This window comes from Gorilla gorilla, chromosome 3 (genome assembly GCF_029281585.2).
Source record: "Gorilla gorilla gorilla isolate KB3781 chromosome 3, NHGRI_mGorGor1-v2.1_pri, whole genome shotgun sequence".
NCBI classification, from domain to species: Eukaryota; Metazoa; Chordata; class Mammalia; order Primates; family Hominidae; genus Gorilla; species Gorilla gorilla.
The window spans coordinates 175323118-175348940 of record NC_073227.2 but is presented as its reverse complement, the minus strand read 5'-3'; the positions used below and the strand labels follow the sequence as shown (position 1 = coordinate 175348940).

Sequence of the window (25823 nt, the reverse complement as noted above, 5' to 3'; positions counted from 1 at the left end):
ACCTTTTCTTATACCTGTTTGCCACTTGTATGTATTCTATTGAGAGATGTCTATTTGGGTGTTTTGCCCATTTTTTAATCGGATTATTAGATTTTCTTCCAAAAAGTTATTTGAGCTTCTTACACATTCTGGTTATGATTCCCTTGTCAGATAGATAGTTTGCAAGTATTTTCTCCCTTCAGTGGGTTGTCGCTTCACTTTTCTGATTCTTTCCTTTGCAATGCAGAAGCTTTTTAACTTGATATGATCTCATTTTTCTATCTTTGCTTTGATTGCCTGTGTTTGTGGGGCACTACTCAAGAAATCTACTCCCACTCCAACTTCCTAGAGCATTTCCCCAATGTTTTCTTTTAGCAGTTTTATAGTTTGAGGTCTTAAGTTTAAATCTTTAATCCATTTTGATTTAATTTTTGTATGTGGTGAGAGGTAGGGGGTCTAGTTTTATTCTTTTGCACATGGATATACAGTTTTTCCAGCACCATTTGTTGAAGAGACTGTTCTTTCTCCAGTGTATGTTCTTGGCACCTTTGTGAAAAATGAGTTCACTGTAGATGTCTGGATTTGTTTCTGGATTCTCTATTCTGTTTCATTGGTTTATGTGTTTGTTTTTATGCCAAAATCATGCTGTTTTGTTACTATAGTTTTGTAGTATAATTTGAAGCCAGGTAATGTGATTCCCTTTGTTTTGTTCTTTTTGCTCAGGATAGCTTTGACTATGATGGGTCTTTTATGATTTCATATAAATTTTAGATTTTTTCTATTTCTATGAAGAACATCATTGGTATTTTGGTAGGGATTGCATTGAATCTTTAGGTTGCTTTTGATAGTATGGACATTTTAAAAATAGTGATTCTTCAATCCATGAACATGGAATATATTTTCCTTTTTTGTGAAGCCTCCTCAATTTTTTTCATCAATCTTTTATACTTTTCATTGCAGAAGTCTTTCACTGCTTTGGTTAAGTTAATTCCTAGGTATTTTATTTTATTTGTAGCTATTGTAAATGAGATTACTTTCTCGTTTCTTTTTCATATTGTTTGCTGCTGGCATGGCAATATGCCATGAATTTTTGTATGTTGATTTTGTATCCTGCAACTTCACTGAATTTGTTTATCAGTTCTAATAGTTTTTTGGAGGAGTCTTTAGGTTTTTCCAAATATAAGATCATATCATCTGCAAACAAGAATAATTTGACTTTTTCCTTTCCAATTTGGATGTCCTTTATTTCTTTCTCTTGTCTGATTGCTCTGTTTTGCTGAGGTATGTTTCTTCTATACCCAGTTTGTTGAAGGTGTTTATCATGAAGGGATGTTGAATTTCATCAAATGCTTTTTCAGCATGAATTGAAATAATCATATGGCCCTTTATTTTGTTGACATGATGTATCACATCCATTGGTTTATGTAAGTTGAACCATCCTTGCATCCCTGGGATGAATCCCACTTGGCCATGATGAATGATCTTTTTAATGTGTTGTTGAATTGGTTTGCTAGTATTTTGTTGAGGATTTTTGTATCAGTGTTCATCAGAGATATGGCCTTTACTTTTCTCTTTTTTTGATGTCTCTTAGTCTGATTTTGGTATGAAGATAATAATGACCTGGTAGAATGAGTTTGGTAGTATTCTCTCTTGCTTTATTTTTTGGCATACTTTGAGTGTGATAGGTGTTAGTTCTTCTGTAAATGTTTGGTAAAATTCAGCAGTAAAGTCATCAGGTCCTGGGATTTTCTTTGCTGGGAGACTTTTTATTACAGCTTTGATCTCATTACATATTATTGGTCTGTTCAGGCTTTGGATTTCTTTATAGTTCAATATTGGTAGGTTATATGTGTCTATGAATTTATCCATTTATTCTATGTTTTCTAATTTATTGGTGTATAATTGTTCATAGTAGCCACTAATGATCCTTTAAATTTATGTAGTATCTGTCGGAATGCCTTCTTTTTCACCTCTGATTTTATTTATTTAGGTCTTCTCCCTTTTCTTCTGAGTCTGGCTAAAGGTTTGTTGATTTTGTTTATCTTTTCAAAAAGCCAATTTTTTGTTTCATTGATCTTTGTATTGTTTTCTTCATTTAAGTTTCATTTATTTCTGTTCTGATCTTTGTTATTTCTTTTCTGCTACCAATTTTGAGTTTGTTTTGCTCTTGCTTTTTTGATTCTTTAAGATGCATTGTTAGATTATTTGACATTTTTCTACTTTTTTGATGTAGGCACTTACAGCTATAAACTTTACTCTTTGTACTGCTTTTGCTGGATCCCATAGGATTTGGTATTTTGTCTTTCCATTATCATTTGTTTCAAGAAATGTTTAAATTTTCTTTTAAATTTTTCCATTGAATCACTGGTCATTCAGGAGCGTATTGTTTAATTTTCATGTGTTTGTATAATTTCCAAAATACTTTTTGTTATTGATTTCTAGTTTTATTCCTTTGCAGTCAGAGGAGATACTTTATATAATTTTAATTATTGTCAATATTTTGTCAAGACTTGTTTTGCAGCCTAACATATGGTCTGTCCTTGAGAATGATCCATGTGCTGAGGAGAAGAATGTGTATTCTCCATCCATTTCATTGGATGAAATGTTCTGTAAATATCTATTGGGTCCATTTGATATATGGTGCCTATTAAGTCCAATATTTCCTTGTTGATTGTCTGTCTGGATGATATATCCAATGCTGAATGTGGAGTGTTGAAGTCTTCAGCTATTATTGTACTGGGGTCAATCTCTCTTTAGGTCTAATAATATTTTCCTTATATATCTGGGTCCTCCAGTGGTGGGTGCATATATATTTACAAACATTATATCCTTTTGCTGAATTGATTCATCATTGCATAATGACCTTCCTTGTCTATATAGTTTTTGTGTTGAAATCTATTGTATATGATATAAATATAGCTACTTTTTCTCTTTTTTGTTTCCATTTGCATGGAGTATCTTTTTCCAGCTCTTTATTTTCAGTCTGTGTGTCTCTTCATAGGTGAGGTGTGTTTCTAGTAGGCAAAAGACCACTGTGTCTTCTTCTTATATCCATTTAACCATACTATGTCTTTTGATTGGGGAGTTTAGTCCAGTTACATTCAGTGTTATTATTGCTAAGTAAGGATTTACTCCTGCCATTTTGTTATTTGTTTTCTGATTGTCTTAGAGTCTTCTCTTCCCTTTTTCTTATCTTCCTGACTTCGTTTTAGTGAAGGTGGTTTTCTCTGGTTGTGTATTTTAATTTCTAGCTTTTTTGTTTTCATTGTATATTTTTTGATTTGAGGTTACCATGCGGCTTGCAAATAATATCTCATAACTTATTATTTTAAACTGATGATAACTTGGCAACGAATGCATAAACAAACAATCAACCAAACAAAGAGAAAACTAATAAAGACTACACTTTAGGCAGGGTGCTGTGGCTCACATCTATAATCCCAGGATGTCAAGAGGCTGAGGCAGGTGGATCACTTGAGGCCAGGAGTTCATGACCAGCCTGGCCAACATGATGAAACCCATCTCTACTTAAAGAAATAGAAAAATTAGCCAGGTATGGTGCACATACCTGTAATCTCAGCTACTTGGAAAGCAGAGGTACAAGTATCACTTGAACCTGGGAGGCGGAGTTTGCAGTGAGCCAAGATCATACCACTGCTCTCCAAACTGGGAGACAGAGTAAGGCTCCTTATCAAAAATTTTTAAAGAAGACTATACCTTAACTTTGCTCCCTCACTTTTCAACTTTTTGTTGTTTCTGTCTTATTGTACTGTCTTGACTATGTCTTGAAAAGTCATTATAGTTATTATTTTTGGTTGGTTCATTGTTTAGTCTTTCTACTTAGAACAAGAATAGTTTACACACCACAGTTACAGTGTTATAATATTCTGTGTTTTTCTGTGTACTATTACCAGTGAGTTTTGTACCTTAAGATGATTTCTTATTACTCATTAATGTCCTTTTCTTTCTGATTGAAATACTCCCCATAGGATTTCTTGTAGGACAGGTCTGGTGTTGATGAAATCCCTCAGCTTTTGTTTGTATGGAAAAGTCTTTATTTCTCCTTCATATTTGAATGATATTTTCACTGAGTATGGTATTCTAGGATAAAAGCTTATTTCTTCCAGAACTTTAAATATGTCATGCCACCCTCTCTTTTCCTGTAAGGTTTCCACTGAAAAGTCTACTTCCAGATGTATTGGAGCTCCACTGCATGTTGTTTCTTTTCTTGGGCTGCTTTTAGGATCCTTTCTTTATCCTTGACATTTGGGAGTTTATTAAATGCCTTGAGGTAGTCTTCTTTGGGTTAAAACTGCTTGGTGTTCTATAACCTTCTTATACTTATATATTGGTATCTTTCTCTAAGTTTGAGGAGTTCTCTGTTATCATCCCTTTGAATAAACTTTGTACTCTTACCTCTTTCTCTACTTTCCCTTTAAGGCCAATAATTCTTAGATTTGCCCTTTTGAGGCTATTTTCTAGATCTTGTAGATGCGCTTTCTTCTTTTTCATCCTTTTTTCTTTTGTCTCCTCTGTTTATTTTCAAATAGCCTGCCTTCAAGCTCACTAATTCTTTCTTCTGCTTGATCTGTTCTGTTGCTTAGAGACTGTAATGCATTCTTAAGTATGTCAATTGCATTTTTCAACTCCAGAATTTCTGCTTGAATTTTTTCAATTATTTTAATCTCTTTGTTAAAGTTATCCAATAGGATTCAGAACTCCCTCTCTGTGTTATCTTGAAATTCTTTGAGTTTTTGCAAAACAGCTGTTTTGAATTCTCTGTCTGAAAGGTCACCTATCTCAGTTTCTCCAGGATTTGTCCCTGGTGCCTTATTTAGTTCATTTGGTAAGGTCATGTTTTCCTGGATGGTACTGATGCTTATGGATGTTCTTCAGTGTCTGCATATTGAAGAGTAGGTATTTATTGTAGTCTTTGCCATCTAGGTTGTTTGCATCTCTTCTTCTTGGCAAGACTTTCCAGGTATTCGAAGTGACTTTGGTGTTGTGATCTAAGTTTTTGGTCACTGCAGTCATATCTGCATTAGGGGGTTCCTAATGCAGAGGCACCACCTTGGTGGTCCTGGATATAACCCAGAAGAATTATCTTGATTACCAGGCAGAGACTCTTGTTCTCTTCTCTTACTTCCTCCCAAACAAATTCTTTTGCTCTGTGCTGAGCTGCCTGAAGCTGTGGAAGGAGTGACCCAAGAACCCCTGTGACCACCACCACTGGGACTGCACTGGGTCATACCTGAAGCCAGTACAGCACTGGGTCCCTTCGAAGGCCTATAGTAATCACTGCCTTGCTACCAGCTATGTTCACTCAAGGCCCCAGGGCTCTACAGTGGGTGTTGAAGCCAGCCGAGCTTGTGTCCTTTCCTTCATGGCAGTGAGTTCCCCTGAAGCCTAGGAGTGTACAGAGATGTCATCAGAAAGTCAGGACTCCTGACACATCTACCTGGTGCTCTATTCTACTGCAACTGAGCTGGCACCCAAGCCACAAGACAAAAGTCCTTCCTATTCTTCCCCCCGCTTTTCTACAAGCATAAGAGTCTCTCTCATATGGCCACCACCACTCCAGGCCCATGAGGAATACTGTCTGGCTACTGCTAATGTTCACTCAAGGCCAAAGGAATCTTTAGTCAGCTTGTGATGAATATTGCCAGGCCTGGAACTCTCCCTTCAAGGCAGTAGGCTCCCCTCTGCCTTGGGGCAGTTCAAGAAATGTGTCCAAATGCTGTCCAAGAGCCAAGGCCTGGAATCAATGATCCTAAGAGCCCACTTGGTGCTCTGTCCCACTGTGGCTGAGCTGGTACCTAAACTGCAAGAAAAAGTCCCCTTTCCCCTTCCCTCTCTTTTTCTCTAGAAGAAGGGGTCTCTCCCCATAGCCACCACATCTGGGAATATGCTGGGTCACACATGAAGCCAGCACATCTCTGAGTCTCGCCCAGGGTTCATGGTGAGTACTCCTGGCTACCAAGGAGTACTTCAGGGCCCAAGGGCTCTTTCATTAGCAGGTGGTGAATCTTGTCAGGACTAGGTATTTGCCTTAAAGATAGCAGGTTTCTTTCTGGCCCTGGGTGTGTCTAGAAATGTTGTCTGGGAGCTAGGGCTTGGGATGGGGGCCTTAGCACTCTGCCTAATGCCCTATCATACTGTGGCTGAGCTGGTATCCAAGTTGCAAGACAAAGTCTTCTTTACTCTTCCCTCTCCCCTGCTCAAGTGGAAGGAAAGAGTCTGTCCTGGAGTTATAAGCTGTGCTGCCTGGGGTTAGGGGAGGGGTGGTGAAAGTACTCCCTTGGCCACCCCAGTTGGTGTCTCAGTAGGTCATGTGCTCCCCAAAGTCCACTGGCTTCAAGCCCCGCACAATTCCTTATCCAGGAATTGTGGTCCTTGTGGCCTAGACAAACTTTCCAGAGCTCTTTAGCCTGCAGTGGCAAGGCTTACTGGAATTCAGGTTCCAACTGCTGAGATAGGAGATTCCCCTATCACCAGGGTTGGACTAAATGTTCCCTCCATGGGAGCTGGCTGAGTTCTGCCCAGTGTTGCTTTCTGCTGTGACAGGACAGCACTGAGTTCCAATGCAGAGTCCCACAATCACCATGCTCACCCTCTCCCAAGTGCACAGATTCTCTCTCTTCAGCACATGGCCACTGCCAGGAGATGGGGAAGGTGGGGATGTATTCAATTCAAGACTGTCCCTACACTCCTCAGTGCCTCTTTTGGTGATATGAAGTAAAAACCAGGTACTGTGATTGCTCACCTGATTTTTGGTTCTTATGAAGGTCCTTTTTTGTGTAGATAATTGTTCAATTTTGTTTCCCTGTTTGGAGGACAATCTGTGGAGACTTCTATTTTGCCATCTTGCTCAACCTCCTTATTAATATTTAAGTCAAAAATAGAATAAAACATTTGGTAGAAATAACAGGATTTTATTTTTGTTTTTAATTGGCGTCTATTGTTTGTGGATGTCTGAAGCCTGATTTTAGATTATTTTGAGGATAAAAATGCTGTTTTCATGAAGAGCTGCTGCAACAATCATTGAATTATGGAAATACTGTAGTGTAGTTTTTATTATTTGGCAACTAAAAACATCTTAAAAGGCATTTCTTTAAGTGAAGTGTAACTGTACATTTTGGTAGATACATTTACCTTGTTTTTTGAGATAACTGGAAATGTTCTGGGTTATCTCAAAACCAAAGTTGAGAATTACTCACATAGAAAAACTGTGCAACCTTTCTTTCTGAACACATGCAGGCTCTGGATTCTAGCTTGATCTGGAGTTCTGGGAGCTGGAAAGGATAATGAGGATGGCTCCTGAAAATTCAGGGAATATAAAGTCTGAGTGTCAACTTTGGGATGACAGCCCATACAGGAAATGGTTGGGAAGTGAGGGAAAATTGGCAGCACCAGGTCCACAAGCAAGATGTTGACTCTGATCCAACACTGAAGCAGCAGTGAAAATTCTCAAACTCATGTCTTAAATACAGTCTTCTGTAAATCACAAAATTAGAGATATAGTTGGAACATCTAGGGATCATTTTAGCACCTGCCTTTCTCTAAGTTGCTATGTGTGCATTTTTTTTTTTTTTTTTTTTTTTTTTTTTTTTTTTTGAGACGGAGTCTCGCTTTGTCGCCCAGGCTGGAGTGCAGTGGCGCGATCTCGGCTCACTGCAAGCTCCACCTCCTGGGTTCACGCCATTCTCCTGCCTCAGCCTCCCGAGTAGCTGGGACTACAGGCGCCCACTACCACGCCCGGCTAATTTTTTGTATTTTTAGTAGAGACGGGGTTTCACCGTGTTAGCCAGGATGGTCTCGATCTCCTGACCTCGTGATCTGCCCGCCTCGGCCTCCCAAAGTGCTGGGATTACAGGCGTGAGCCACCGCGCCCGGCCTGTGTGCATTTTTAAATCATTAAGTGCAACAATTTATAATCACTTCTTTGAAAGTTGCCCCATTAAAATCTATAATCCTATTAAAAACCTATTTCAGACTTAATCAATTGTGTTTACTTCTCATTGCATGCATTAACTTTATTTTGGCTTGTCTGCACATCTTTTTTTTTTGCTTAAACTTATAAAAAATAAGCAGTTTTCTGGCTTCTCTATTATTTCTTTAGGTGTTCACAAAAGCAAATAAGTTTAAGAATGTATACCATTTTCATTTTAAAGCATGATTTTCACCTATCCACAAATTTTGGAAAATTATTTCTTTTGAGCATACATTTTCCATGCTTTGTCTCACATCAGGAGTGATTTTTTTAAAAACCCTTAGTAATGGTTCAGCCATTTTTAATGATAGGAAGGTGGTAGAAAAAAATCAATGCATTTCTTCTTTTTTTGTTGTGTTAAAAACACATAACATAAAATTTACCATCTTGATTATTTCTAAGTCTACGACAGTGTTAACTGTGTGCACATTGTTACACAACAGATCTCTAGATATTTTTCATTTTGTAAAATTCAAACTGTGCCCACCAAGCTATTTTCTTCTGCCCCCTCCACCAACCCTTAGCAAATGCCATTCTACTTTCTGTTTCTAAGAGTCTATTTAAATACTTCATATAAGTGGAATCAGACAGTATTTGTTTTTGTAACTGGCTTATTTCACATAATGTCCTTAAGCTTTATCCATTTTGTAGCATATAACAGGATTTCATTTCCTTCTTCTTAAAGGCCAAATAATATTTCATTGAATGTATATACTACATTTTGGCTATCCGTTCATTCATTGAGGGACATTTAGGTTGCTTTTACATCTCATTTATTATTTTAAAAAATGCTGCAAGGAACATGAGTATGCTGATATCCCTTTGAGATCCTGTTTTCAGTTCTTGGGGATATATATCCTGAAGTGGGATTGCTGGATCATAAAGTAATTCTATTTTTAATTTTTTGAGGAACCTCTGTACTATGTTCCATAGTGGGCTGCACCATTTTACATTCCCAGCAACAGTGCACAAAGGTTCCAATTTCTCGACATCCTTGTCGACATTTGTTATTTTCTGTTTTTTTTTTAATTTTTAATATACAATAAATACCATCCTAATGGGTATAAGGTAATATCTTGTGGTTTTGATTTTTACTTCCCTGATATTTAATGATATTGACCGTTTGGATATCGTCTTTGGAGAAATGTTTGTTCAAGTCCTTTGTTCATTTTTAATCAGGTTATTTGTTTTTGTTCTCTTGTTTATTTGCAAGAGTTATTTATATACTATGGATATTAACCTCTCATCAGATATATGGCTTGCAACTATTTTCTCCTATTATATAAGTTCCCTTTTTAATCTGTTGATTGTTTCCTGTGCTGTGAAAAAGCTTTCAGTTTGATATACTCTTATTTGTCTATTTTTTTGCTTTTGTTGCCTATGCTTTTGGTCTTATATCCAAAGAATGAATCATTGCTAAATTAAATATCATGAAGCTTTCCTCCTATATTATATTAATTTTGGAGTTTCAGCTCTTACATTTAAGTCTCTAATCCATTCTGAGTGGATCTTTGTAGATTGTATAAGAAAAGGGTCCAACTTCAGTATTTCGTATGTGGATATTCAGTTTTCCAAGCACCATTTGTTGAAGATACTATTCATACCCTATTATGTAACCTTGGCACCCTTATTGAAGTTCATTTGATCATATACATGTGGGTTTATTTCTAGGCCTTATATTCTGTTCCATTAGTTTATTTGTCTGTCTTTATTCCAGTATCATACATCTTGATTGGTGTAGCTTTGTAAAGTGTTTTGAAGTCAGTAAGTATGAGGCCTCTAGCTTTGTTTTACTTTCTCAAGATTATTTTGACTATTCAGGGTCCTTTGACATTCCATAGTTATTTTAGGGTAGCTTATACGAACTCTACAAAAAATGACATTGAAGATTTGGTAGGGATTGAATTGAATCTGTAGATTCCTTTTGGTACTATGGTCACTTTAACAATATTGTCTTCCACTTTATAAACATGGAATGATTTCCATTTATTTGTGACTTCTTTGATTTCCTTCAGCAATGTTTTGAAATTTTCAACGTATTAATATTTTACCTCATTGATTAAGTTTATTCTTAAGTATTTTATTCTGTTTGATGATGTTGTAAATGGTATTGTTTTTCTAATTTTCTTTTCAGATTGCTTATTGTTACTGGATAGAAACACAACTAATATTTCCATATTAATTTTCGTATCCTACAACTTTGCTGAATTTGTTTATTAGTTTCTCTTGTGGGATCTTTAGGGTTTTACACATACAGGATTATGTTGTCTGCACAGATAATTTTACTTTGTTTTTCTTTTTAGTTTGCATGCATTTTTTTTCTTCTTCTTTCTCTTGTCTAATTGCTCAGGCTAGGACTTGTATACTGTGTTAAATAGAAGTGGTAATAGTGGGCATTCTGGCTGGGCATACTGGATCACACCTGTAATCCCAGCACTTTGGGAGGCCGAGGTGGGCAGATCACCTGAGGTCAGGAGTTCAAGACCAGCCTGGCCAACATGGTGAAACATTGTCTCCACAAAAATACAAAAATTAGCCAGGTATGATGGCGGGTGCCTATAATCCCGACTACTCAGGAGGCTGAGGTGGGAGAATCACTTCAACCTTGGAGGCGGAGGTTGCAGTGAACCGAGATCATGCCATTGCACTCTAGCCTGGGTGACAGAGTAAGACTCCGTCTTAAAAAAAAAAAAGAAAGTGAGCATTCTTGTCTTGTTCCTTATCTTAGCATAAATGCTTTTGGTTTTTCACTGTTGAGTGTTGTGTTAGCTGTGGGATTTTTATATATTGCCTTTATTATGTTGAAATAATTTTCTCCTATTCCTAGTTTGTTTTGAGTTTTTACCATGAAAGCATGTTGAATTTTGTTATATGCTTTTTCTGCATCTACTGAGATGATCATGTAATTTTTATTTTTTGTTCTGTTATTGTGGTGTATCGCATTAATTTGTTTTTGTATGTTGAACAATTCTTGCATCCCAGGGACAAACCCCACTTGGTCATGGTGTATAATCCTTTTAATGTGCTGTTGAATTATGCTTGCTAGTATTTTATTGATAAATTTTGCATATATATTTATCAGGGAGATTGGTCTGATGAAAACTTTCTTTCTTTTTAGTATCTTTGTCTGACTTTGGAATGAGAATAATGCTGGCCTCATAATATGAGTTTCAAAGTATTCTCTCCTCTTCAATTTCTTGAAAGAGTTTAAGAAGAATTGACATTAATTCTTTAAATGTTTCTTAGAATTCTCCAGTGATGCCATCTGGTCCTGGAGTTTTCTTTGTTGAGAGGTTTTGATTGTTGACTCAATCACCTTACTAATTACAGGTTTCTTGAGATTTTCTATTTATTCATGATTCAGTCTTGGTAGGTTATATATTTCCAGAAATTTATTCATTTCATCTAGGTTATCTAACTTTTTGCTGTATAATTGTTCAAATTATGATCCCTTTGGATTTCTGTGGCATTGGTTTTAATGTCTCCTCTTTAATTAAGGATTCATTTTTTTTCTCTCTCTCTCTTTCTGTCTCTGTCTCATTAGTCTAGCTAAGGCTTTGCCAATTTTACTAACCTTTTCAAAAAAATAACTTAGTTCCATTGTTTTTTTCTATTGTTTTTCTATAATGTCATTTATTTCTGCTTTAGTATTTATTATTTCCTTCCTTCTACTAACTTCGGGCTAAGTTTGTTCTTTCTCTGCTTCCTTGTGTTATGTTAGATTGTTAATTTGAGATTTTTCCTCTTTTTTAATGTAAGTGTTTACCACTCACTATTAACTTTCCTCTTAGTATTACTATCATTGCATCCCATAATTTTTGGTATGTTTTGTTTCTGTTTTTATCTCAATATATTTTCTAAATTTTCTTTTGATTTCCTTTTGATGTATCAGTAGTTCAAGAATGTGTTGTTTAATTTCCATGTACTTGAGAATTTACTAGCTTTCCTTTTGCTAATGATTTTGAGTTTCATTCCATTGTGGTTGAATGGACTTTTTATTATTATATAATGTTCTTATTTACATCTTGTGATAGTTTTTAACTTAAAGCCAATTTTTCCTGATAAAAGTATGGCCAACCCTACACTCTTTTGGATAGCATTTGTATGAAATATTTTTATCCTTTCATTTTCAGCTTATTTGTGTGTTCTTCTATGTAAAGCGAGTCTCTAATAGACAGCATGTAGCTGGATCTTATTTTTCATTTCTTTATTTTCTTCTCTTGTTACCTTCTTTTGTGTTTTATTAATTTTTTGTAGCAACATACCTTGATTTTTTATTTCCTTTTGTGTTTCTTCTATACATATTTTCTTTGTGGTTACTATGGAGACTATATAAAATATCATATTAATAACAATTTACTTTATAACAGCTCTAGCTCAATTACATACAAAAGATTCTGCTCGTTTACATCCCCAACACATTCTATATTATCAATGTTACAGATTACGTCTTTTATATTTCATATCCATTAACTTAGTTAGTAGTTATATTTTTATTCTTTTATCTTTTAAATTCTATACCAGAATAAAAGTGATTTTTTCATCACTATTGCCGTATTATATTTACCTTTACAAGTGCTGTATTTTTTTTGTGTGTTTTCATTTGCTGTATAGTGTCCTTTTGTTTCAACTTGAAGGACTCACTTTCTCATATCCTGTAAGGCAGGTTTAATAGACTTGAAATCCCTCAACGTTTGTTTATCTAGGAAAGTCACCTCTCCTTCATTTATGAAGGACAGTTTTGGAAGACGTGGTATTCTTGGTTGGCAGTTTTCTTACTTTCAGCCCTTTGAGTACATCATCCTACTCCCTTCTGATCTCTACTGTCTCTGCTGAGAAATCCACTTAATCTTATGGGAGCTCCCTTGTTCAGGATGAGTCACTTTTTCTTTCTCTTTTTTTTTTTAATTAAGATTTTCTCTTTATCTTTGACATATACAGTTGGATTTTAATGTGTTCTCATGTAGATTTCTTTGGATTTATCCTATGTATAGTCCTTTAAGTATCATGAATATGGATGTCTATTTTTTTCCTCAGATTTGGGGACTTTTTGGCCATTGTTTCTTCAAATAAGCTCTTTACTCATTTTCCTTTGTTTCCCTCTTCTCCTTCTGAGCTTTCATAGTGAATATATTGGTCCACCTGATGATGTCCCATGAGTTCCTTAGGCTTTCTTCACTTTTATTCATTATTTTATTGTTGCTGTTGTTCCTCTAACTTGATAATTCCAAATGATCTGTCTTCAAGTTCACTGATTCCTCTGATCAAGTCTTCTGTTAAATCCCTCTGATGAATTTTTCAATTCAGTTATTTTATTCTTCAGCTCCTTAATTTCTGGGTTTTTTAAAATTAGTTTCTATCTCTTTATTGATATTCTCACTTTGTTCATGCAGTTTTCCTCATTTCATTTGATTGTCTGTTTGTGTTCTCTTGTAGTGCATTCAGTTTCTGTGTAATTATTTTAAATTCTTTTTTTTTTTTTTGTGATGGAGTCTTGCTCTGTTGCCCAGGCTGGAGTGCAGTGGTATAAACTTGGCTCACTGTAGCCTCTGCCTCCTGGGTTCAAGCGATTCTCCTGCCTCAGCCTTCTGAGTAGCTAGGATTGCAGGTGCCCGCCACCATGCCCAGCTAATTTTTTTATTTTTGGTAGAGACAGGGTTACACCATGTTGGCCAGGCTGGTCTTGAACTCCTGACCTCAGGTGATCCACCTGCCTTGGCCTCCCAAAGTGCTGGGATTATAGGCATGAACCACTGCACTGAGCCCTGAATTCTTTGTTAAGTAATTTATAGATCTGTTTCTTCAGGTTAGCACCTGGAGATTTGTTTTATTCCATTGATTCAGCCATTTTTTGTTTCTTCATATTCCTTATTGCCTTTTTTTTTTTTTTTTTGGTGTGATTTGTGCATTTGAAAAAAATCACCACCTCTCTAGATTTTACAGACTGGATTTGTGCAAAGGAAGATCTTCACCAATCAGCCTGGCTACAGATTCTGGGGGCCTTCTAAAGGTTTTCTGGGGATGAATCTTCACTGGGCTTATGTACGTGACTACCCAATTAGAGAGGTTTGCCAGTTTCTTTCTGAGGGGCTTTGTAGTCTCTTGCTCTCTCTGGTGTCTATCTGCAGTACTTCACATTCTCTGGCACTGCGGTAAGCCACTGAGTTCTCTTTTGTTCTCAGCAACCCTCAAGCATCCAAAGTATGCTGGCTCCCCATCAGTATTCTGAGCCAAGTTAACACAGAAACCATCTCCACAGGTAGCCCCCTCAAAAGCTATAAAGTTGGATGTATATTCTACCCTTCTCTTTCCATCCCAGTGGAGAAGCCCCAAGTTGTGTGTTTATTCTTAACAGTGGCAGTAAGAAAAGAAAAAGCTATGCCAACAAAAGAAACAATCTTGCTGATGGCCTTTTTTTCATGGGTTAGAATGCTTATTATATGCCCAATTACAAAAGAAAACACAGTGACTGCTTGCATAGAAAAGAATAAAGATGAGTACAGAACTGCAAAGAAGAGTTATACATGGCCTCTCTCATAAAGGAACAATCCTATTTTTATTGCAAATCAAATTTTCATAATATTTTCATAATATCAAATGGGATTGTAGCGCAAAAGAATTTCACTAGCACTGTTGCTAGCTTAGGGGAATGTCCACTGGGGATTAAATGCAATGTCTACAATCTGACTGTTCTTGGTTTTGAGCTTGCCTGGTGTCCCATGACTTCTTAACTGCTTTTGCAGTTCTCATGAAGGCTTTTTGGAACATATGTTCTTGTTAAGTCAGTGCCTTTGTGCAGCAAGGTCTGGGGTTTCCCATTCTGCCGTCTTGCTAATGTCACTCCAGACTTTTCTTAAGTAGTTGCAATATGTTTAGTTTCAATGGTTGGACACTTAAGTGATAACAGATAATTCAGAATCATACAAATGTTTGAAAATCTGTTTCTCTCAAGTCAGTCATCAATAAGAAAATGTTGGCATTGCTTAGGAATAACAAACATAAAACTCTAGAATTATTCACTCATGCACTTCTATGCATACAATGTTTTCATAATTACTTTACCTAAATATTTTTATAATTATTGATTTTTACAGTCATATAGCATTAATTAATAATTATCTAAGTATGCTTTTAAATTGCTGCTGTGAGTGGTCAGAGTTTTTTAACTCTATTTTTGTAAAGAAGAAAAAACCAAGAACATTAAGTGTTTTACACTTTTTAAATACGGTGTCAGACTTGAAATAAAATTTATAAAAGCTTGAAAATGTAAAAGGTAAATTATTCTGTATGTTTCACTTAACTCATTCGAGTTGCAGGTACAGTGTTGGTTTTCATAGCTTACCCTTTCTACCTTGATAATGTGAAATGAATAGTAAGTTTCATCTATATGCCCAGAGATAGACTTTATTTAAAATTTTCACAGTAAGCAGATGCCAAGAAGGATTCAAGTCCCTTAAGTTATTTTATCTTTTTTCAAGAGAATCTCCAATTTGGACTTTGTCAGAGGAAGAACATATGAAACATTTGCAGCTTCTTGCTGACTTCAGTGTCTAGTTTGAAGTATTTTCATTGAATGAAATTCTTTTGTGCTACAATTCCATTTGATATTATGAAAATTTGATTTGCAATAAAAATAGGATTGTTCCTTTATGAGAGAGGCCATGTATAACTCTTCTTTGCAGTTCTGTACTCATCTTTATTCTTTTCTATGCAAGCAGTCACTAGGTTTTCTTTTGTAATTGGGCATATAATAAGCATTCTAACCCATGAAAAAAAGGCCGTCAGCAAGATTGTTTCTTTTGTTGGCATAGCTGTTTCTTTTCTTACTGCCATCCTTAAGACTTATATGACAAGCCAGTTGAAATAAAATTTCCTGTGTTTAGGAAATAAATTGTACCCGGAAGCACAGAACTTTGAGCAGTGGGGATAAAACATATTGTACTACTGTAAAGGCATATTCCTACCAAAAATCTAAGACATTTTTATATTAACAATATGTCTCTCAAAATGCAATAAAATAAGCATCAGATTATAATGCAATTTGAAAGAGTTCTCAACATGTGTAGTAACTTGATTCCACCATGACTGATTATAATCCATTACTTTGTCACTAAATGACTTCTTCCTAACTGGCTTGAAAAGAATAACCGTTTGGAAATCCTGATAAATGATTTTTAAACTTTGTTACAGTTTATGTTAAGCATAATGTTTGTAAAGAGAGTAATATATTCAGCTGGGTTTTCTTGCTCTTTTTCCTTAACAAATTCTGTTTTATCCCTTTTTTTTGACTGAGCTTTCACTGAAGTTTCAGTTTTGCAGGCAATATCACACTTATTTCCTTTAATATTTACAGTGATCACTGCATTTTTGAGTGTTAGGCACTGAAGGGCTTCTAAGGAAAACTACTATTTGTTCCAGAGCCTTTTCTTTTTTCTGTTCTTTACAGTAAAATCCTTTTACATATCCAGACAAAAAAATAACAATTTGGCTTGGTTTAGGGGTCATTTTTGTTATTACCTCTAGCAAGATGGGTTTCAAGCTGGGGTCTCTGGGGCTTGTGTATGAGGGTTCAATGAGATGGCTCAGCAAAGATCTTGAGTAGCTGGGTTTTTTTGTTGTTATTTTGTTTGTTTGTTTTTTCTAACTACTGCAAATCTCACTATCAGATATGATATTATAGCAGTGAGTTATTTGAAAAAAAAATTAGTTAAAAAAAATTGCTTTTGGCTTACAGTGATCCTGTAGGCAGAGACCAGGATTTTTCTAATCTCTCACAATAGAAAATGTCAGTGTCCTTTCTCCTCTGTCTCCCTTTTTAACCTCCTTTCTTCCCGTACTCATTAAGCATCTACTACATACAAGGAAATAAACTTGATACACAAAATAACATGTTTTTTTCCTGAAAAATTATACTGAGCAAAATATGCCAGATACTACATGATACACAAGTATATGAAATTTTCAAAGCAAAACTAATATAGAGTTATAAAACATATACAATACAAATATATAGAAAATCTCCTCTGCTGTCATGGAGCTTAGTCCAATTTAAGCAGGCAGATGAGATCAGTCTTCAACTATGTTCAGTACAAGTCCTTAGATGACAAATTAGTAGCACAATCTAAGTGCCAAAAGGGTTAGTAACAAAAGAGGAGAGATTTGTCTTCTCTATCAGAGATGGTAAACAAGAAAACTCAGAACTGGAGTCAGACCACAGCTGTGTTTTGTTCAACCAATATAGTGGGGTTTTTCCCCATAAATTAAGTTATTTTCCAACACTTAGAAATTGAGAGATTTCAAATAAAAATAAATATATAAAATTTTGAGCTTCTCTTGAAAAGCCCAGAATCTTCAGCATCCTGAAGCCTCTTTTCCCTGCTGACAGCGATAGGCTGACAGTGACTGTCTGAGACATTTTCTGGCCTCCTCCACCATTTGACCCCTACATTTGTTCCTGCTTCTTGCTTTTACCCAAATGCATATGGGATGATGAGCCCTGCTCTGTACTCATCTCTGACACCATGTCAGCTCCTGTTCCTTTTAAATGTTTCCTCTTACTTTCCTCTTGTGACTTGTTACCACTGTCTTATACATGGCCTCTGTTATGTGCACCCAGCAGCAGGGTAGACTCCTATAGCCTTACTCCCTATCCATCTCTCCCCAGTCAGGACAGTGTGCATACTTTTACAGTATGTGTAATCCTATAGGGCAGGATGACAGTTAAGTGAAGAAGCACAGGCATTGCAAGATTGGGAGTGTAAAACAGATGCCATAAATTACAGGCCTAATATCAGAGGACTAAGGCCAGTAAAGGAACTATGAGGAAGCTTCTTTCATTTATTTTTTAGAATATACATATATATAATATTTTTTCTATGTATACATATTTGTTTTTTTGTTTCTTTTAAATTTAAGTTTTTATTTCAGTAGGTTTTGGGGAAACAGATGGTCTTTGGTTACATGAATAAGTTATTTAGTGGTGATTTCTGAGATTTTGGTGCACCCGTCACCCAAACAGTGTATATAGTATCTATTGTATAGTCTTTTATCGTTCACTTCCCCACCTTTTCCCCCAAGTCCCCAAAGTTCACTGTATCATTCTTATGCCTTTGCATCCTGATAGCTTAGCTCCCACATACGAATGAGAATATACAATGTTTGGTTTTCCATTCCTGAGTTACTTCACTTAGAATAACAGTCTCTAATTCCATCCAGGTTGCTGTGAATGCCATTATTTCATTTCTCTTTATGGCTGAGAGGTATTCCATGGTGTGTGTGCATATATATATATATATACATCTATCACATTTTCTTAATCTACTCGATGATTGATAGGCATTTGGGCTGGTTCCATATTTTTGCAATTGTGAATTGTGCTGCCCTAAACACGCATACACAGGTATCTTTTTTGTATAATGACTTCTTTTCCTCTGGGTAGATATCCAGAAGTGGGATTGTTGGATCAAATGGTAGATCTACTTTTAGTTCTTTAAGGAATCTGCAGACTGTTTTCCATAGTGGTCGTACTAGTTTACATTTTCCCCAACAGCGTAGAAGTGGAACTATGAGGAAGTTTCTGAGGAATAGTATGTGAGTAGTAAACAGGAGGCCAAGGACCAAAGATGGATTAAAAAGAGGAGGAAGTGGCCAATAAGCACATGAAAAGATGCACAATATCACCAGACACCAGATAAATTAAATTAAAACCACTGTAAGATACTACATATCCACTAGGATGGCTACAATTTAAAAGACTGATAATACCAATCAATGTGGATGTTATCAGTGCGTTCTCACACTGCTATAAAGATACTACCTGTGACTGGGTAACTTACAAAGGAAAGAGGTTTAATTGACTCACAGTTCTGCATGGCTGGGGAGGCCTCAGGAAACTTATAAACGGTGGAAGGGGACGAGGCATGCCTTACATGGCAGTAGGTGAGAGACAGTGGGCAAGAGCAGGGAAAACTGCCTTATAAAACCATCAGATCTCATGAGAACTCACTCACTATCATGAGAACAGCACGGGGAAAGTGCCCCCATGATCCCATCACCTCCCACCTGATGCCTCGCTTGACACGTGAAGATTATGAGGATTACAATTTGAGATGAGATTTGGGTGGGGACACAAAGCCAAACCATATTAGTAGAGCAACTGCCATTCTCATATGTTGTTAGAAGAAATGTAAAATGATACAACTACTTTGGAAAAATAGTTTTGCATTTTCTTATAAGGTTAAATGTATACTTACCGTAGGTATTTAGCCTTGATCAGTGAAAACATGGGTCCACACACACACTTGTGTATGAATGTTCATAGCAGTTTTTTTCATAGTAGCCAAAAACTGGAAATAATTCAAATGCCCATCCCTAGGTAAATGAAAAAGAAATTGTGGTTTTCCATTTAATAGAATATTACTCTGCAATAACAATTGTATGAATTTTTATACATAAAATAACATGCTTGATTCTCAAAAAATGCTGAGCAAAAGAAATCAGGTATTGTGTAATTCACAAATGTATGAAATTTAAGAGGCAGAACTAATGTAGAGTTATAGAAAGCAGATCAGTGATTTACTGGGGCCAAAAGTGAAAGAAAACTGAAATGGGCATAAGAAAGCATTTTGAGGTGTCGAATATATTCTATGATCATGATACTGATCATAGAAAATATTTTATGCTTATGATACTGATTACACAGTGTATATATTTTCAAGATTCATAGAACTCTATATTTAAAATATGTACAGATTATTGTATGTAAATTTCACATAAATGAAATTGATTAAGTAAAAAAATACTTTTACAAAACAAGGCAGGCAATCCTAAGAGGGTGACACATAGACAACTGGGAAAGATGAGCAGCAAAGGACATAAAATATTACAAGGATATCAAAGTACTAACTTGGGGACCAAATGAATACTTGGGACCCTTCCGGCTGCTGTAGATGACTTTTTCCACAGAGCTTCCCATAGAGACAGCTGCCCTACCCGGTTTGCCTTAAAGGCACTCAGCATCTTCTCTTAGTATATCAGTCCCCTCAAGAACTTTGCATTTCTTCATTGCTTCCTGTCACATAAAGCAAGGATCTGCTCATCCACTTATTTTGGTAAATAAAGTTTTATTGAAACACAGCCACACTCCCTTGGTTATGCATTGTCTGTGACTACTTTCATGCTACAATAGCAGATTTGAGTATTTGCAACAGGACTGTGTGACTTGTAAAGCCTAAAATAATTAATATCTGGCCCTTGACAGAAAAATTAGCTGATTCTTGACATAAAGCCACACTTATCTCCCTGGCTCTCAAGCTCTCCCATTCTCTTGCTACCTCTCTTACCCTTCTTCACACTGTATTTATACTTCCTATTTAAATTTATTCCCCACTTCTGCCTTATTTGGTTCTAGATCTAATTACAAGGATTGTCTTCTTGCCTCTATCAGTCCTTGCTAATTCTTCTTTCATGTTGGTATTTAGTCTGTTCCCGTAACTTAAAATGACTTCCTTCTCTTTTGTCTTTCCAATTCCTATACCTAACTGAATTTCTGTTTCTCCCTTAAAGTTATCTCTTTGCCCCTGCTCTATCTGAACAAATCTTGAATTAATTCATGTCTTGCAGTTAAGTTGTTGGTTACTCTGTAGTTGGGTTGCTTTTACCTACAGCTAGATCGGAAGCTGGTTGAGGGAATATTTCTTTTCTTTATGCTCTCATAGCCTCCTTTCCCACTCCTACCTCCAGTGTTTTGGGGCAGTGTGTCAAATGTCTTTAATCTGTCCATGTCTTTCCATCTCCCATCCCACAGTCCTAGGTCATTGTCTTCTGCTTGGACTATTGCAGTATTATCTTAATTGGCCTCTCTGATCCATTCTTACCCCTCTCTTCTCTGTTCTCACAGCACTTAGTATGATATTTTTAAAAAGCAAATCATATTTTACTCCACTCCTTAAAATGCTTCCATGACTTCCCTTTGCACTTACAATAAAATCTGACCCTTGCTTATCCTGCCATCTCCACCTTCTTCTTCTTCCCCTACTCGTTGTGCTTTACCCAACCAAGCCCTTTCCTAGCCCACAGCCTTTGTGGTGGTGGCTCTTTTTCCCAAAATCCTCTTCTTCCAGCTGTTCCTATGGCTTCTCATCCTTCACTGTCCCCAGACCTCTCTAAAGTCTGGTGCTTCCCCTGAAAAAGAAGTACCTTATATCAAGTAACCTTATTTCTCTCTTTCTAAGGGCCTGGCACAATTGAAACTTTTCTATGATTATGTATGTTTTAATGGTTTATTGTCTGTCTCCTTACACAAGTTAATAACCACCATGAGGACAGAGATCTTTTCTATCTTGTTTGCTAGTATATCCCCAGCACCTAGCATGGGATCTGGCTCATTGAAGACAATAAGTTATTGTTGAATGAATGAACAAATGAAAACATAGTAGGCAAATAATAAATAATCAGTATTTTCTCTTGTGTTTCCATGAAATTTTTTTATCCTAATGGAGTTCTTTTTTTACCTAATTTTTGCAGGTACTTCTATTGTGACTGTAAAAGCTTTTGCTCCTGACTCAATTCAGGACAGCATGAAATATTCAATTTTTAGTGGAAATGAAGATGGAGTTCTTTCCCTGTGCTCTAAGTCAGGTAATCCTTCTCTACCCTATACTAGCTTTATTTTCTGCTCCATTTAATGTTATTTCTGCAAAATTTGCAAAGTAGAAATTGTTAGAGCTAAATAATTTAAAAGGTAAGCAAGAAAGAATTTTTTAAGCTAGCCTATGAAAAATTATGGGAAATAAAAAACTATTTATTTATATTCACTAAGAATTATATTCTTAATATTTCCAAACTAGACAGTGTCTATCCTGCCCTTCAAACTTTTGAAGATAAATTAGCTTCCACTTACAATTTACCCATGTATTTGGGAAAATTGGAGATAGAGTAGTGAGATCATTGACACTGAGTCTGAATTCAAAAATAAGAACACGTCTAGCTGTAAGGAATTTTCATCAGAGATTCTTGTAATTTGCTACTGAATGTCAACAACACAACAAAAAAAAAAGAACAGCTGCGAAGGTTTCTACACAGTGGTAAAGAAATTACTTCCAAACACAGCGTGTATTAAACTTAGCTTCAGTAAGACCATTATTGTTTAAAATGAATACCAATTGATTATTTCAAACATACCTTTTTTCACTAACAACTCTGTAGTAGATACACATCTACTGCTTTGTTGTCAAACTTCAAGAAGAATGTTTCTAATAATGTCTCTGTTGCCATACAACCACCTTATTTAATCTATACTACATGCACCTGGGAAGAATTGAGAGAGGGTAATTCCTTAGGTAAATGTCCTTTCATCCAGGGTGGTGTTATGACTTTTTGGTCCACACAGCCTTTGGTCAGCAACCTTTCTGAGGTAGCCTGCTAGAAGTCTTCATCTCTTCATCCCATTGTTGCATTAAAGGGTAGTATAGGAAACCTGTTCACAAAAGGATCATTTGTGAACATCACCAAGTCTTAATTTTCTTGCAGTCCAGGTGTCTGAGGGTTCTGGGAAAGTAGCCCAGATTAAAATGCTTAGGAACAAAGAAGAGTAGCAGAGCTGGCATATTTTCCCAGGCTATCCAGACCCTCTGCCACCGCACTCCTAACATGGCCCAGACCTGGTCTTATTTCTTCTACAGTCCATCATTAAAATGCAGATAAAATCTTCCTAGGGTTAGTCCAAAGAGATCATTCACAGGAACATCTTTATTTTTTGATTAGATAACTTATTTACATTGAGTTTTAAAATTTTATTGTGAAATATCTGCCAGATGGTATGTTGAAACATGTAAGACTGTTTAATGGACAATAGTAAAATAAAAACCCATACACATGCCACCCATCTCTGGAAATAGACATTGAGGTAGTCCCCCCTTATCCTTAGTTTCTTTTTCTCTAGGCTTAGTTACCTGTGGTCAACCATGGCCCAAAAATGTTAAATGGGAAGCTCCAGAAATAAACAATTCATATGTTTTAAATTTCTCACTATTCTGAGTAGTGTGATGAAATCTCACATCATCCTACTCTGTCCCACACAGAAGTAAATCCTCCTTTTGTCCAGGGTCTCCATACTGTACATGCTCCCTGTCTATTAGTCAGTAGCTGTCTCAATTCTCAGTTTCACTGTCACATATTGCAGTACTTATATTCATGTCACTCTTATGTAACTTAATAATGGCCCCAAAGCACGAGTGTAGTATTCTGGATTCTGGCAATTTAGATATGCCAAAGAGAAGTGGTAAAGTGTTATTTTTTTGGCGGGGGGGGGAGGGGGGAGTGAAAGGTGAAAGTTTTCAATTTAATAAGAAAAGAGAAAAGATTGTATGCTGAGGTTGCTAAGATCTACAGTAAGACTGAATATTCTACTTGTGAAATTGTGAAGAAAGAAAAAAAAATTGTGCTAGTTTTGCTATGGCACCTCATGATGCAAAAGTCATGGCCACAGGGCATGGCAAATGCTTAGTTAAGAATGGAAAAGGCATTAAATTTGGGGGTGGAAGACCTGAATAGAAAAACGTGTTCAATTTGAGAGTAACATGTTGCACCAGAAAACATTGAGCCCTCTATGAAGGCTTCAGCAAGGAATCCCCTGAAACGAGTGACCCTAAGCCATTTACTGCAAGTAACAGATGGTTACACAGATTCGGAAATAGGTTTGGACTGAAAAATACAAAAACTACTGGAGAGGCTGCATCTGCCAACAAAGAAGGTGCTGCCGCATTTCTGAAAATGTTGAATAAGGAGAAAGGAAACCATCTAAAGCAAATCTCTAATTGCCGTAAAACTAGGCTTCTCGGGAAGAAGATGCCCAATGGAACCTACATTCATAAATGTACAAAGGAAGCACCAGGGCATAAAACATGGAGGGACAGATGAACTCTGGTACTATGTGGCAACACTGCAGGACATATGATAAAATCAAGTGTAGTATACAAAGTGAAGAACCCACATGCTCTCTGAAACAAAAAATTATCTGCCTATGTTCTGGCAACATAATAATAAAGCATGGGTGATACACATCTTGTTTATGGAATGGTTCCACCAGTGCTTCATTCCAGAAGTTAAAAAAAAAAAATACTTGGATGAGGAAAGGTTGGAATTCAAAGTTCTGTTAATATTAGGCAATGCACCTGGCCATCTTGCTATGAAAATGAAAACGTTGAGGTTGTATTTTTACCTCCAAATAAAACCTCATTGCTTCAGCCCCTTGAGCAGGCATCATTTGGTTTATCAAGGTCACACACCTGCCTAGTATTTGGTCAGCCACTAATTGATGCAGATCATAATCTGGATGTAATGTAACACTGGAAATCATTCACTGTTGCTGACGCAGTAACATTCATCAAAGCTGCCATGCATGAATTAAAACCAGAAACTGTAAATGCCTGCTGGAAGAACTTCTAGAGTGAAATCATGAATGATTTTAATGGCTTCCTGGGGATTGATGGAAAAGTTAGGAAAATAATTCACACAGCAAGACAAGTTGGTGGAGAAGGGTTTGCCAACATGCTTGATGAAGAAGTAGAAGAACACATTGAAGGCCAATGAGAATTGTTAATAAATGAGGAAGAAATTTTTGAGTCATCTACAGAGAAAGGGAAGACAAAGAAGAAACTAAAGCAGAACCAACAATGTAGACATTACTGAAATTTGCTCAAGTGTTTCCAATCACACAGATATGAAAAGACAAAATTATAGAATACAATCCTCAGATAAAGTGCAGCATTGAAGTCACCCATATGATCACAGGATTATAACCTCTGTACCAACACTTTGATTAAAAACTAACAAGCTTTCTCTTTTTTTTTTTTTTTTTTTTTTTTTTTTTTGAGACGGAGTCTTGCTCTGTTGCCCAGGCTGAAGTGCAGTGGCATGATCTCGGTTCTCTGCCACCTCCACCTCCTGGGTTCAAGTGATTCTCCTGCATCAGCCTCCCAAGTAGCTAGGACTACAGGCATGCGCCACCACACCCAGGTAATTTTTTGTAATTTTTGTAGAGACGGGGTTTCACTGTGTTAGCCAGGATGGCCTTGATCTCCTGTCCTCGTGATCCGCCCGCTTCACCCTCCCAAAGTTCTGGGATTACAGGCGAAGCTTTTATTACAATGATTTCCAAAAGGTTTTGGAAAAACAAACAAACAAACAACAAAAAAAACCCTGCAACTCTCAAGTACTCCCAACCATCAACATCATCTGCTCTTGACATCCAACCATTGACATCATCGTGGCTCGTTGATCCAGGACCACTTGAAGCAGATGATGATCCTTCTCCTGACATACCATCAGAAGTTCAGTCGTAGCCTACTGCTATGTCACAGTGCCCATGTCATTTACCTCACTTTACCTTATCATGTGGGCATTTTGTCATCTCACATCATCACAAGAAGAAGGATGAATACAGTACAATACGATATTTTGCAAGAGAGACCACATTCACGTAACTTTTACTACAGTGTAATTGCTTAATTGTATTAGTCGTTGTTAATTTCTTACTGTGCCTAATTTAGAAATTAAACTTCATCATAGGTATGCATATATAGAAAAAAGCATAGTATATATAGGGTTTGGTACCATCCACAGTTTCAAACATTCACTGGGGGTCTTAGAATATATCCCCCACAGGGAAGGGGGAACTACTGTACTAGAATTTTCGAATTTTTGAAAGCCTCTGTGTGCCCCTTCCTTTTTATATCTCTTTTTTCCTTTCTTTTTTTTTTTTTTGTTGTTCAGAAATATGTGTACATTGCGGAATATCTAAATTGAGCCAATTAACATACACATCACTTTATGTCTCTCTTTTTTTGTCCCAGAG

At 36.4% G+C, this 25823-nt stretch overlaps 1 protein-coding gene across 1 annotated transcript in view; it reads left to right on the top strand.

Annotated features, from left to right (window-relative positions):
- Positions 1 to 25823, top strand: part of DCHS2 (dachsous cadherin-related 2) — a 260500-nt gene that overhangs the window by 200647 nt on the left and 34030 nt on the right. The window contains exon 14 of the mRNA XM_031010565.3: positions 21494 to 21607. Coding sequence (XP_030866425.3) covers positions 21494 to 21607 — 114 coding nt within the window. The remainder of the gene's footprint in view (positions 1 to 21493; positions 21608 to 25823) is intronic.